At 39.4% G+C, this 15,004-nt stretch overlaps 1 protein-coding gene across 4 annotated transcripts in view; it reads right to left on the reverse strand.

The window, feature by feature from the left end:
• Positions 1 to 380: 380 nt before the first annotated feature.
• The window catches only part of UPP2 (uridine phosphorylase 2), a 54,055-nt gene continuing 39,431 nt past the window's right edge, over positions 381 to 15,004 (reverse strand). For 2 of the 4 annotated variants that reach the window (XM_039323975.1, XM_039323979.1), the window contains 2 exons: positions 13,445 to 13,591; positions 6,460 to 8,019 (listed from right to left, as the gene is read on the reverse strand). In XM_039323975.1, coding sequence (XP_039179909.1) covers positions 7,847 to 8,019; positions 13,445 to 13,591 — 320 coding nt within the window. In that variant the 3' untranslated portion in view covers positions 6,460 to 7,846. Of the gene's footprint in view, positions 584 to 6,459; positions 8,020 to 9,446; positions 9,622 to 13,444; positions 13,592 to 15,004 lie in introns of those variants that run through there. The other 2 variants (XM_039323977.1, XM_039323978.1) reach the window with 2 other exon arrangements.

Consider the following 15,004-nt stretch of genomic DNA (forward strand, 5'->3'; position numbering starts at 1 on the left):
ATTATTTGACTATGTTATGGTGTGGCAGTGTGCCAGGAGTGGCTTTGTGCCAGTTGTACTTTGTCAGCCTAACCTTACACAGTTCTTGTAATGATCAAATAAGGAGAGACACCCTGGGCAATTGGAGAAAATAATGAATGAATGAATAGATGGATGGATGGATGGATGGATGGATGGATGGATGGAAATGAGTGAATAAATGAATGAATGTTAGGATAATAACATATGTAAGAATTCACATTTTTAATACTAAGAAGCTTGCTGAGATTCCTACAGATGAGAGCTTCCTACAACCATCTTTGGACTTTGGAAATGTTTGTTCTCCTTTTCATTGGAAGGCTCTTTTCTCTTTTGAAACCTGCTTTGCCTGACCACTTTGTAGTATTTTAGGTCTTGCAATAATTAGTGATTTTCTGAAATGAATAAATGGTGGCGGGAAGTAATTATTTGACGACTGTGGAAAAGCTCCCAAATATACTGTTATGTTCCATCAACACATCTATTTGGTAAATTCCATTCAGCCATGTAAGATGTCTGCATTGCAGAGCTTCATATCCGTTCATCAAGGTTGAACATAAGCACACTGTAATGAAAAAGTTACAGCATAATGTATCAGTGTTAATTGTAACAATGAGTGCTCGTGAAGCTATTCTTTATTTATTTATGAGACTTATATACCGCTTTAAGTGCAAGCACTCTCTAAGCGGTGTATACCAGTAAGCAATGTATATATATATATTTACATTGCCCCCAACAATCTGGGTCCTCATTTTACCTACCTCGGAAGGATGGAAGGCTGAGTCAACCTTGAGCCGGTGAGATTTGAACCGCTGACCTGCTGAACACAGTCAGCTAAAGTGGCCTGCAGTACTGCACCCTAACTGCTGCGCCACCTCGGCTCTTTGTTTCCTTTCTTTATTCCTTTATAGTCCTGTTTTTATCTTACTTTGTGAATCATCTATCTGGCTTTGTACATCCCTGCCCAACAACTGTGCCAGATCTATCTTCTTTTCATGATGTTTGCAATCTTCTCTATATGGAGGACTTGGGTCACTACCATCTAGGTCAGGGGTCCCCAACCCCTGGGCTGCGGAATAGCACCACTCCACGGCCTGCCAGGAACCGGGCCATGCAAATGAGTAAAGCCCCATTAGCGCATGCACAAGGTCCAAGCAAGGCGCAAAACCACATACACACACACACACACACACACACACACACAATGTGCAGAAAAACGCCTCCATGGAACTGGTTCCTGATGCTCAAAAGGTTGGGGACCACTGATCTAGGTGATAGCAGAGGAATTGGAGCAATGGGAAAGCAGTGAAATCATATTTGCATTCGTTGAATTACATTTTTATAGATTTAAAATTGCAATTAATTCAACAAAAAATACCAGCTCATATCTGATGGGCATCTACACATTTTTTTCAGGAAAGAATTGGTAGGGTAATATAACCTATTAACTGTAAAATCACTAAATACTTCACATACCACAGCTGTTGTAAGCTACAACGTCTTAATCGTTAATAAACAAAATATGTTCCTTTGAGATGACTGTGCATGAGAAGTGAGAAGATGCAGGGTTCAAGTACAGCCACCTAAGAAGCAGATGGCAGAAGGCCAGATGGCCGCCTGAGATACAACAGAAGTACAAGGCAAGAGAGAAACTGCTTAATGGAAGGAAAGAAAGAAGGGGGTTTAATGAACATGATGTCCAAGAAGGAGTTGAAGAACTGGCTTCTTTGTGCCTGGGTTAAAACAATGCTGGCCGATTTGTGCTATTTAAGTCCAGCCAATGTACTTAGGTTACAATATCCTAGATAATGTATGAACCCAAGCAACAGAGTTAACAGATTAAACTGTGGCTCAGTTAACCCTAAATTAGTGTTTTATCTAAATACCATGGCAGTAGAACGTCTGGGATAAAATGTAACAAGAGTGATGCTGTCTATTTGTTTCTGATACGTCTTGCTTTCTGGCAGAGAAATCCTGAATGGTGTTTCAATTATTGCTAGTTGCCCAAAATTTTCCATCAATATAGATATTGATGTCAAACATGGCTATAGAGTTTAGGACAGTTTTTAAAAACACTAAACTCCCCAATGTTTATTTTCTACAGATATTGCCTTCTTTATATGGCCATGTTTGGGCAAGCTTTCCTGTAGTTAACTGAATAATGGTTTACTCAATCATAGGTTACTTAACCATGAGTTAACTAACTGACCTGGGTTTGCACAATACATTGAAGTATAAACAAACCATACAGGCAGAATTTCCACACTTCATTAGGCTACAATAGGTTTAGCCAGTTTATGGTTCAGTGTGTCACACAAACCCATCCCTAATCTGGTATTTATTAATAGAATCAAGACCATTTGAATCCTACTGGATCAGGCCAAGATCGGTCTGACTCCAGTATTTTGTTTCTTATATGGCCAACAATATATTTCTGGGTTATTTGAAAGCAGGAATTGGAGAAATAATATTTTCCTATTTTGTTCCCTGCAACTGAGGCAGGTTGTTGCCAAACCCCATAACTTTGAGTCTTCAAGATCAATATCCCTGAATGGAGCTTTCCTCCTTGAATATCTCCAATATTCTTCCAGGTTGATGGCCTTGTAATGAATGTGACAATGGAAGAGTGTGTCCGTGATGACCTTCCCATCTTTACTGCCATTCTGCTCCAGCAGAAGAGTTGGCACTGGGCGGATGGTGCTGGGAGGTACAAACCCAGCACAGCCCTATGAATTAGGCTATGTGATTTGAGTCACATTACAGAATATGTGAGTTCTGCCATATAGATCGAGTTGAATGAAACATGTTGCAGTCATATGTAACCTCCACACAGAAGGAAGAGCATGTGAAGCTTGGAATAGGACAACTTGCCCCAGCCAACTCGCTATGGCCAACTCTCTGTAGGGCAATCAACCATTAAATTTAATTATTTAAAATAATTGGAAAATTATTTTAATTGTTGTCATTCACGATAGGAATAAGTGAATGGTCTTCAAAATTTAATATTGGAAGAAAAAAATAAAATTGAATTTGCTGCAGTGGAAACTTATTGCCTGGACAAACAAGCTTACCAAAAACTATAATGGATGGGAAACAGGAAAGGACAGCATAAAGGGAGGACATGAAATAAATATGTAGGCAAAAATTAGTTGGGTCTTAGAGTGGAAAAGGAAGAAGGCAAACTATAAAAACATCTATAAGAGGAAATGGCTAGCCAGGAAAACTTAACTAAACTGAAAAACAGGAAATAACCTATTGTTCTAAGAGGCCCAGAACTCAAAACCAACAATTGAATATGTCTAATATTTTATATTATTAATGTACATGTGGTGTATGATTTAGTATATAGCAGGAAATAGGAGGCAGTCGGAAAGAGTGTAACCTCATAGTACCTGAGCCAATGGGAAAGAGGAGGAATGTGGTGGCTGGGACAGTTGTATAAAGAAGGGAATATTTTGGGTTGAAACTTTGGAGAGAACAAGCTTTGAAAGCTTCTCTTCCGCTTATTGCAATAAATGAAACCAAAAACCTTCACTGTGTCTTGGCTGGTTATTGATCAGGCAAGCTTGCCTCTGGTCACGAAGGAAAGTAGCCAGGTTCACATAACATTCACATTTCATTTTTTCCTTCCTTTTGCATCTTTTCTTTAATGATTCTGTTCTACCATTTCTTTGATATTAGTGGAACTGTTATCCCATGGCAAGTTGTCTCATGGTGAGTTGGCCTTGGCAAGTTGGTTGCGACAAGTTGGTTGCGACAAGTTGTCCTGGATGCTATGAAGCTAGATCTGGTTCCTCACCACCATTCCCCTCAGGTTCTTATGCAAACGAGATTGTCTTCATGCTTGGAACCCATAGTACATTTGTGTAATTTCACAGTTAAAAAGCCACTCCTGAAATACTTTTGCTGATGAAAACAAAACCAAAGGACAATATTTGGAATTACAGGCTTTGCTGTCACTGATGGGCTAATGAGGCAGCACAGTGGTTTTCAGACTGTGAAGTACATCTCACTCCTACCTAACCCTTTGGAAAGAAACTACTTTCATGCACTCCATGAATTGTGATAGATGTTTTGTTCTTTGAAATCATTGTGCGCAAATTAGACTTCTCATTGCAGCATGGCAAGGCTCATTACTACAATAATCTTTGACTTTAGCTTTGTAGGCTCCGAGGTCTAGTTTAAATGTCCAACAGAGGGGAAAATGGGTTTATTTCTGGTTCTAGAGTACATTTCCTTTTGTCTATTGAAGTATTATTAAAAAATGTAACCCTGTGGCATGAGCAAAGCTTATGGCAATTCTACACATGCCCCTGAACAAATGACTCGAATGAGGCTCTCAAATTTTGCAACTGGGGAAAGGGATGATTCACAGAAATGAGCAGGCCTACCAAAAGCCGGGGAATATATCATTATTGTTCAATCTTGAAGGTGAAATGAAAAACTAGAGCCTCACCTTCTGCTGAATCTATCTGTGAGATCTAATTAAGTAATATACATTTGTGCTTATAAGAAATAGAAAATATATCATGCCTTTCTCCTAGATATTTCCTACTCAGACACAATATGAAACATTTAAACCTCTGAAGGAAAATTGGTGGATCTGTGTCTAGGGCAGTGTTTCTCAACCCTGGCAACTGTAAGATGTGTGGACTTCAACTCCAGGCAGCATGAAATTCTGGTAGTTGAAGACTACACTTCTTAAAGTTGCAAAGTTGAGAAACACTGGCTACCCTTTCTAGGCTGGAAAAAACAACAACAGGATAACACACGATGACAGCAAAGAAATATAGAAAACTCTCTTTGCTACCATCTATTGATCTCCTCCGTTTCTGCTGTCCAAGTAAGTAGGCCCTGCTGTGATGTTTATGGTGAAGGAACAAGTAAGATAACTTTGCCAAGTACTATTATTCTCTCAGCATTTCCACATGAGGATTCTGCACCCATTCCAAAAACACTCCAGACCTTTGTGACCTTTTTATGTAGGTGATAGCTGAGTTTGCTTTACTGCTGGCTTACCTCCATTGTGTTTGAAATTGCAGCAGAGCTAGATCCGGTGCTTTGAAATTCTGCCTTTGTGGACAATCTTATTTCCCCATTGGCGGGAGCTCCTTCTTCATTTCACTCTCTGCCTGCTTAGCTGAATGCAACTATTACTTTTTCTCCATAGAATTTCAGTTTAGAATATACGTTAAGGCAACTCCCATTGCAAAACAGTCACTAGAGGAAAAAGGCCATTAGCAGCATTGCTATTTCCCTACGAATGGGAGGAGAAAATTGATACAATTCTTCAATTTCACTTCTGCTTGTTTTAAAAATATCTTGCTATATTCCCCCAATCCTGCCATTATAGCCAACCATGTTTAAAGCTGCTGTAAAAAATACCTAGTTGAAAAAAATGCTGACAGCCTATCAGTCTTTGTAGTGACTCTTAAACAGAAAAAGGAATCATACCTTTGCAGCTGAGTAAATATTGCTTACAACAATTATAATAAACTTTTGGTTTAACAGACAAATGAGGGTAAAGAGAATGCTCATTAAATCAGAATGTCTGTTAAATCCAAATGAGATGTTATGTATATGTATGTGTATGTGTATGTATGTGTATGTATATGTATATATATATAATATGTTTATATGTCCTATGCATGAATAAATAAAATTTTGTGGATGTTCAAAATGGCAAAACAGATTTTACATATGCTCAAAAAATGAAATATTTTCTCCATTGCATCCAAAGGCCATTAGGTTTACTATATTCATATTTTTTATCAAGCAGCCAAAAAAAATATCCCTGTATGTAATGACTCTGTGTAAGAGAGTGTGTATAAATGGTATTTATTCACTTTCTTCCCCATTTATGTTGGAGTGATGTTAGGCAACGTTGCCAGTCAGATGGCTGGGCACTGGAAATGTTGGCACTATCCTATTTGTCAGATAACAGTCAGATAACAAGTAACAGATAAAAGTCAGATAACAGGTAACATACCAGTCAGATAGCATGTAGATCAGAGATGGCTGGGGAATTTGGAGAATTAAAGTCCATACTGTACAATTTAAAGGAAGACGATTATGTTCTGGTAGTCTCTACCTGTACTCAGCATTTCAAGATTGCTCAAAGTTAAGATGATCATGAGTCAGCTTGAAATCACTTTTCAGTTTCCCGGTTTGCACAGTTCATTACCTCTTAAGATAGTAATTGGGATTATGTGCCACACTAAGCCACACTTCCTCCCAAATAGCCACAAACTTAAACTAAAATTATGCTATAAGATTTTTAACCTGGTTAAGCTGTGTGCACATAGACATTACTTTTTCATAATGTCCTCTCTGAAATGACCGGTCAGTTTGGGATTTGTTTGGAGTGACAGTTCACAGGGCTCAGATCATTCTTCTCTCCTTGAGCCATTCAAAAACTAAAAGAGAAAGTACTACCTCAAAAATGTTGTAAATATTTATTAAACACATGATCACTAGTACAATACTTTCTTAAACAGTTTTCCCTCACTCTCTTTTATGGGTTATTTTACCGCATGAACTAGCTGATTTTTTTTTTACAAAAATTTTCAATAGATGTATTGTGATATATGAAACAATGAGTTATATAAATGTACTGTAAAATTATTATAAGAGGAGGCAGTTCTAAGATCCAACTTAATACAGCTTTTCTTTAAGCACTATATACTTCCTTTCATGATTCTTCTTTCTTGGGTTTTGAGTAGCAGACAAATGCACAGTCAAAATTTGTCAGCAGGAGTTTCTGATCACATTTCTGCATCTCAAATGTACCGGATTTTCTTTTTCTTTCTCTTGCCTTGACATGACAGAACTCATCACCTGACAGGTACTGAAACCAGCACCAGGATGTTCCTTCTTCAACTTGGATCATAGCATCATGTGCTAAGAACAATTTCTGTGCTGCTTTGAACTTGCCATACATTGACATCTTCTGTTTAAATATTTTAAGGCTGTTTGATCAATGCTTGACAGGTGTCTAAAATAAAATGTTACCTACTGTGTTAGGAAATCATATTTTAATCTCATTCTGCAGGTATGCTGAGCTATAAAAACATGGGAATGGTAGCCCTAGTTTTGAATCAAGTGGCAAATTGTCACCTGAGCTATACAGTAAGAAGTAGCTTGGCTCCCTGTTACAGATATGGTGCTCTTGACAATTAGATCCCTCTCAGCAGGGGAATTCTTGGGTTGACATATTGATTTAGCTAGGATTAAGTCTGGCATTTTCAGTTATCATTATTTATCTTGTCCAGTAAATGACCTGGTATCGCAAAATTAACATTCAGTTAACCCCTTAGTAGGATGAACAGGAGTTTTGTGATGACCACTAAATGATCTCATGCCACTAGCTAACAGTCTATAATAATTTCAATCCAAAATCATTATTAGGGTAGCCAAATTGAAACAGCCTATAGACAGTTATTTCCAGACTGATCTTTCCCAAGGAAGAGCACTTGTATAGAACATGTTGGGCTTTAAATCACACTTTTTAAACACTTGGCGGTTTCATTCCTTTCTTTGCCTTCAGCTGCTACTTAACTAATATTAATTCTAGGTAGTTAATAATGCAGAAAATTCTTCCAGTGGCAACGAGCATAATCCAGTATGTTCTTGTAGGTAAAATAATGTATTCAGAATTAAAATTAGTTTTCCTCCTACTAAATTCAAAGTATCAGTGAAATTGTTTTTCAATTCACTCTTTTCCTGTTCTTGTGCTTCATACAAAAACCCAACAGCGTTAATGTACACAACATTCGTAATTCGCATCCATGAATATATGCTGTTTCAGGCTCATACCTTCTGCAATACTTTAGACTACTGCATTATCTAATAATTCCGTGTCATTAATCAGCCCAAGGCGTTTTTTGATCAATGTTGCAATCAATTGCTGAGGTCGTCGCTGATACTCAGCTAGAACTTCATGGGAGGCTTTGATCTGATCTCCTTCAAATCGATTAAGGAGAGTCACACAGACTACTGCAGCTTGAAAGCAGAGGAAAACAGAGGGGGGGGGAGTCAACGTTGTTTTTATAACAGCTATAATCATGGTCAATGTAAATTCTACTGCAAGACTGCAAATGTGATGTAGCAGAATTTTACTAAACAACTTTCAAATTAAAGGACAACTGTTGCAGAACTATAACAAAACATTGCTAGGGCTGCCAATACTTATTTACTGTACTTCCAAAGGGAAACAATATCATTACATTACTACCTTTTAAAACATCTACATGGCTCTTAACAACATGTGCATTTTTTTTTTACTCAGTTGAAAGCAGGTGCATAACTGGAGGCCCTGATGAATGCTTCAAAACTCAACAAGGATAATTGAGTGCTTGGTAGGAAAGTTTTAAAACCCCTCCCTGAGTTGGGAGGCTCCCGTGACAAGCTTTACTGCATCTATCTGTGATTGGAATGTTTTAAGAGACTAAAATCAACTATGGAGAAAAGTAGCATTTAAACCTTCCCCATAAGCCATGCTCTTGGTCAGAACTGCCCACATATCAAAAACAATACAATACTGTGAGGAATAAGACCAGATTTTATGCAAACAAAAATATCGTGTAAAATAAACACTATTGTTGAGCATCCTAAGTTATTTGCCACACTAGAGCAAGGGTGGGCAACCTTTGGGTGGCCAACAGTTGCCCTTATTATTTTGGGGAGGGGAAAGCTTCAAAATGGGTAGAACTGCATCATGCCATGTGGGAGTCAAAGTAGACTTGGAGGCCCTGTGGCAGGGTGCTTTGAATTTTAACTGTGAGATGCTTAGTTTTAATTTAGGGTTTACATAACGGGTGTCAAATTCACCGTGTCACATGACGTGTCGCGACATATCGTGACTTTTTTTGCAGTGCCGGAGCTGGGGTGGGCACGGCCTCCGTATGATGCAACCGGCCCGTGGGCCAGCAATCTGACACCCCTGGTTTACATGATAGCTTTCATCTACTCAACTCAAAATGAAAGGAAAGCACTCTGTTTTCAGCAGCATTTTAAATAAAATCAGTTGTTCACTGCCCTGAATGCCAGCGCAAATGGAGAACCCTTTGCAGTTTCTAAAAAGATGAAACTAAATGCATAAACCTGTGCAAGCACACGCACACAACACACACACACAGCAGGAACTTTTCTCAGGCTGACTTGAAAAGCTTTGGTTCTGCTAAGATTGCTATTTTCCCCGTCCTCTATTGTCCATCCCACATAGCTCCCAAGAACCAATTTAAAAACATCCCTGTATCCAGGACCAGAGTTTTTGTCTGGAAAAGCACAGCTTTTGCACCTGCATTTTCAGCCCTCAAATTATTGCAGTTCTCCATAAGACCAAGCAGTAGAAATGGCATAAAAAGCTGCTTAGTATTTGAGGTGTCAGCAATACAATTTTAGACAGCAGGCTGCTGGGACTGAGTTACCTTTCATGCTGAAGAGATCTCCTATTTTACAAAACTTAAATGGGAGTAAAACTCCGGGATATTGTGGGAAATGCTGCAGAAACAACTAGTCCCAAGCCCACTTTTTCAGGGTCACATTGAGTTGGGGCCGAGACAGCTGACATCAAGCAAAGGAGAAAGGATCCAGCATGCATACCTACAAAAGCAATAGCATTTAGACTTATATACCACTTCATAATGTTTTATAGTCCTCTCTAAGTGGTTTACAGAGTCAGCATATTGTCCCCAACAATCTGGGTCCTCATTTTGCCAACCTCGGAAGGATGAAAGGCTGAGTCAACCTTGAGCCGGTGAGGATCGAACTCCTGGCAGTGAGCTGTATTTGTCTGCAATACTGCATTCTAATCACTGCGCCACCAACGCTCCAGTAAGTATATATCTGGATGTCAGTGCAGCACATTAACTCTGCCAGTCTGATGGTTATATTGCAATTAAAAGGCTGATGCCTTGGTAGAAGATTGAGAATGAGCCTCAGGTAAGAAATAGTAGCACAGGACAATAAAGTGAAAAAGTGGTCAAGTGGTTTGTTTCTGTTTGACAGTATATTGCCTGAACTCAGTTGCTTGTGGCTTAGTCATCTAAGTGTAATCCATGCTATTTTTCTTGTTTGCTTTTGGCGACAGTCTTCATAAAAGGAATCTAGAACACCTCTAATGATATAGCCTGAGGCAATTACCCCACCTCCCCTTCTTCTCCGATGAAGCCTTAGTATAGGAGGCTCCAACACAGTTCAGCTATCTTTAGGATATACTGGCCAGTTGGGTTGAAAAGCATTATGCTCTCAATAGGCAAGTTCTCATCACAGGAGGAAAGAGAGCAAGATGAAGCCCTAGATCAGGAGTCTTCAAACTTGGCCCTTTTATGACTTGTGAACTTCAACTCCCAGAATTCCTCAGCCAGTGTGCCTGGCTGAGGAATTCTGGGAGTTGATGTCCACAAGTCATAAAAGGGCCAAGTTTGAAGACTCCCGCCTTAGATAGTCCAGGTAATGAAGAACAACGTGAATCATAGAGCTGAACCGGGCCTCATCGGTCCTGAGAATTCTAAATTCTAAACAGAGACTCGGCTGCCCAAGTCAAGAAAGAGTGACTGCCTTAATGAGCATCATGGAAGAAAAAGGCAGAAAAGAGAGAAGCTGCAGAGTGATTAGCCTTAGGCAGGATGATCTTCTCAGGTAGTTTTTTTTTTTAAGTACCTGGGCTCTGATAACCAGAGCTAATGAATACAGGTTGTGCTCAGGGTATTTCCAGTATTTAAGCCCTGCCTGAGGGTACTCGAATACTAGAATAATTTCTCTGATCTGACTTTGTGAACAAAGTTCTTTGGAGAACTTGGATTCCTCACCAGACTTGCTTTATCCACCAGTAATAAACTTTAGCTTATTGATATCAGACAGGACTGGATTGGTAGCTTTGATTTCAGCTGTAAGAACCTCTGCCAATTTATGATTCCGGAGTAGTAATAACTTTGTTAAAGTCTTATGGGTCAGGTAAGAAAAAACAAAATGGATTGAATAAAAACCATATGCTTTATGCTGGGATTACATTTCTTATGGGGTTTTTCTAATACAGTGAAAGTGTTAAAATATTATACAATACTATTCACTGTATAATATGTTATGTTTCAACATCATCTGGATTGCAAAAATCTAGATTTTTTTTTCTCTCTCTTTGCTCTAGCAATCATTTAGATAGGATAGCCTTACTATGAACCTTTGTAAGTGCTTTATACAATGTGACATAACACTGTTTCTTTAGAATTGCAAAAGTATTGTGGCATGTGGCTGAATTACACATGTAAAAACATAATTTGTTCTTAAAATTATAAGTAGCCAGTGGACAGCACATCTGAGCCAAGGATTTGTGAATCAATATCTTTCAACCGGAACCCTTTTTTCCCTGAATATTGTATCAAAACTAAACTAGTGCTGGCTCAGGAATTCTGGGAGTTGAAGTCCATGAGTCATAAAGGAGCCAAGGTTGCCTACCTAGTGCCAGGGAATTATAAAGAATTACTGAAATCATTACTTTTACTTACCTGTTTTATTATGCCAAAAAGCAATTTTAAATACTGAATTATTTTCTTATCAAAATACCGGATTGATAATTAGAAATACATATAATGCAACCATATTTTTTTAAACAAAATGAACTTTGTGCCTACCTTCCTGAATGGTGGATTGATATAGTTCAGCAAACAACAATTAAGTTAACCAAGTAGTTGCAGTAAAGATTGGGAAATGAGCAAAACTGGTAAAAATTGCTAGGGGTTTAGCATGAGAAGCAAGGAAATAACTTGTGTCTAGCAATCCGGGTGTTTCGGGTTTATAATTAACAGGATGTAGGAAAGAAGAAGGGGCATATAAAAGTAAATTAGAGGGGAAAAAGATAATTTGATCTGATTAGAGAAAAAGGAGCCAGTGAGAAAACAAATAAGGGTGCGAGGAGGTGACTCTCCCCCCAACTATGAGAAGAAGCAGTTAACTTTAGAGTTTTTGAAGTGGAGTTGTGGAAGGCAAATAACAGACTGGGGCCAAGGCAAACACAGATGAAGGCCAAGAAGAAGACCAAGGGACAGCCTTAACCCAGAGGGATTAGGACTTGAAGAAATGCTTAGAAAATGAAAAAGATGTGTGTGGGGGGGAATATAAGAAAGCAACTCAAGGAGATAAAAAGACTTCAGACACTTAAAATGAGATGGTAGAGTCACTCATAAGAGTAAGAAAAAGAAGAGACAAGGAAAGAAAAATGGGTAGCTTAAGAAGAGCAAAGGGAGATACGTAACAGACAGAAGGACGTAGGATATAAACATTAATCCTGATTACAGTAAGAGGTAAAAGGAGATCACACAGGGCTGTCTACCACAGCTTGGATTGGTGGGCAAGTGCAACCCATGAAAGAAATCATGTGGTGCTTCAGCTTGAGAGAGGGTCAAAGCAAGGAGACCACAGTCTGGGCAAGTAACTTGGGACCAGCTAAACCAAAGAAATGACAAGGAGCTGACTGGATGCAGAGGAGCCAGTAAGGAAGACCATGAGAGTCCAAGTAATCAGAGGTGAGACTTTTGGAAGAGAATCTATGGCTGAGCAACCTTGCCAAAGGAAAACTGGGACTGCACTGAGTCTAACTATGTAGTTGAAAAAGCACTGCCTCTTTAAGTAAACTGCCAAGGTGCATGAATGTGATGCTGAAGAAACCTCTGGACATCAAGAATTCACCTCTCTGAGTTACTATAGTGCAGTGGTTCTCAACCTGTGTGTCGGGACCCCATTTGGGGTCGAACGACCATTTCACGGGGGTCGCCAAACAACGCAGTCCTCCATTCCCCCCCCCTTTTTCCTTAGCTGTGCTACTCCCTTTTATTCTATTGGCTTTTGAAAGCCAATAGAATAGACTCTCTTGAATAGAGTCTAATTCAAAAGCCAATAGGAATTGTCCAGGCTGTCTCTGCCCTGCTGAGCCCGCCAAAAGTCCCATTTCGCAAAAGGTGCCACACCAGTTGAGTAGTCCTCAACTTACGACCGGTTGAGTAGTCCTCGACTTACGACCTGTTGGGGGTCGTGGAATTAAAAAGGTTGAGAACCACTGCTATAGTGTAAGGTTATTCTTCTATCTGTGTAAATCGGGCTGTGTATCTAAAATGGTTATTTTCCTACAAGGAGTAATGCACAGATGTTCTCAACTGTAGTCTAAATATGGGAAAATAAAGTCACGTTACCTGCTCATAACTAGAAATGCCTCAGTTTGTTTGGATCTGTAGGGAAGTTCTGGGGCTGGCAGCAGGCTAGGTTGAAAGGCTTTAGATAGGAGTTAGAAAAGACGCCTCCTGAGTCCCAATGACTGGGAGGACCACAGAGAACGTTTCTTAAACCCCAAAAACTAGTGCCTCTCTATTGAAACTGAAACAAAAACAGGACTACCCAAGGGCGGAGAACCTTCCCAGAAATCCCCTGAACTTACCTTTCAGGCCACAAAGCCTGCACATCGCAGCAAATACTGTGGATTCCATTTCTATGTTTCTCACACCGGCGTTGTAGGCTCTTTTTAAATACTCTAGCTTTTTTTCATTAGAGAAGCAGCACAATGCTCCATCTAACCGTCCTTGGCCTCAAAAGGGAAAGGGAAAGATGAAAATATCAGTCTGTTGTGCTTTCAGTGGCCTGACCTCCACAGCATTGCCCCAGTTGACTTCTGCAAGGAATGCTTTCTTCTGAAAGCCTAAAGGTAACCTTCTGACATCCTACTTAAATAAATAAAAAAAAACTCCCATTTTTTAAAAAAACCACCTTAATAGCCTGCTCTTTGAAATACTAATAACTTATCTGCCATGTACTTTTTAACATTTCCATGAAATGCAAGAAGTGAATGACAGAACAGAATGCATAAAAAGAAGAGAATGTAAAAATGCCTTTAATGGTGAAGATAATAAATTAAGACTAATGTGTTCTTTATCACCCTGTGCGGAGGAAGGCTGCAGAAGCCAATAATGAAAGCAGCACTATTCCTACAGAAAAAGACATGGTGGTATATTTGAACCTCCTGCTGCAAGTTCTTTGTAAAGCAGAAAGCTCACAAAACACAACCTCTGGATGCTTTTACTACTCACTGCACTGAAAAAACGGACTGGCATTTAATTGGGAGAAGGAAAAAAACACCAAGTTACTGTAACACCTTCATTACTGTCTGAACTGCTTTCCATTTGGATAAGTGCCACTTAGCTAGTATGTCTAGGGTCTAGGCCCAGGGGTAGGCAACCTTGGCTCTTTTATTACTCGTGGACTTCAACTCCCAGAATTCCTGAGCCAGCCACGCTGAGGGAAAAGGGAGAGATTTCCAAGCTGAGCCATGCTGGCTCAGGAATTCTGGGAGTTGAAGTCCACGAGTCATAAAAGAGCCAAGGTTGCCTACCCCTGATCTAGGCTAAGGGGTTCTTTTGTTGGTGATATTTAATTTTCATTTAATTTTGCTTTTTCTTAGTAGAGTGTCCAAATTCTGAGCACCCCAAGTGGCAACTATTGGCTGTCTCTCCCTGCATGTTACTTGCATCACCTTTATCCCGCAGAGAAGGAAGCAGGGAAAATCTGGATGGAAGAGGAAAACTCAGCTACAAACACAACCAATGTAAAATATTAACAGATTTCTGTAAAATCAGTCTGATGAACCCTAAACTGAACATTCTAGAAATCTAAGTCTTTGTGTGTGATAAAGACTTCCTTATAAAATGAACATATTTTGCAAATCAATCTTTTTAATTACTGCTTTAAGCCAGTTGCTGTTCTCCCTCTCTCTCTCTTTTTTTTTACAAGTGGCAAATCTACCCCTGCAGCAGAATCAACCAGGACAAAGCAGTTCCATTGTAATTCTGTTTCTGTACTTGAAGCCTCTGAGCTGGCTTTCATAAAAGGGAGCCACAACTCAGATCGGCCAGCCAAAGGTTTCCACAGGCTCCATAGATGATGACTTCTCTCAGTTTCTTCTGTTTTATCCACTTTGCAAACAGCATTTAATTGTCTCGAAAGA

This window comes from Crotalus tigris, unplaced genomic scaffold (genome assembly GCF_016545835.1).
Source record: "Crotalus tigris isolate CLP2741 ecotype Arizona unplaced genomic scaffold, ASM1654583v1 scf7180000024290.1160143, whole genome shotgun sequence".
NCBI lineage: Eukaryota > Metazoa > Chordata > Lepidosauria > Squamata > Viperidae > Crotalus > Crotalus tigris.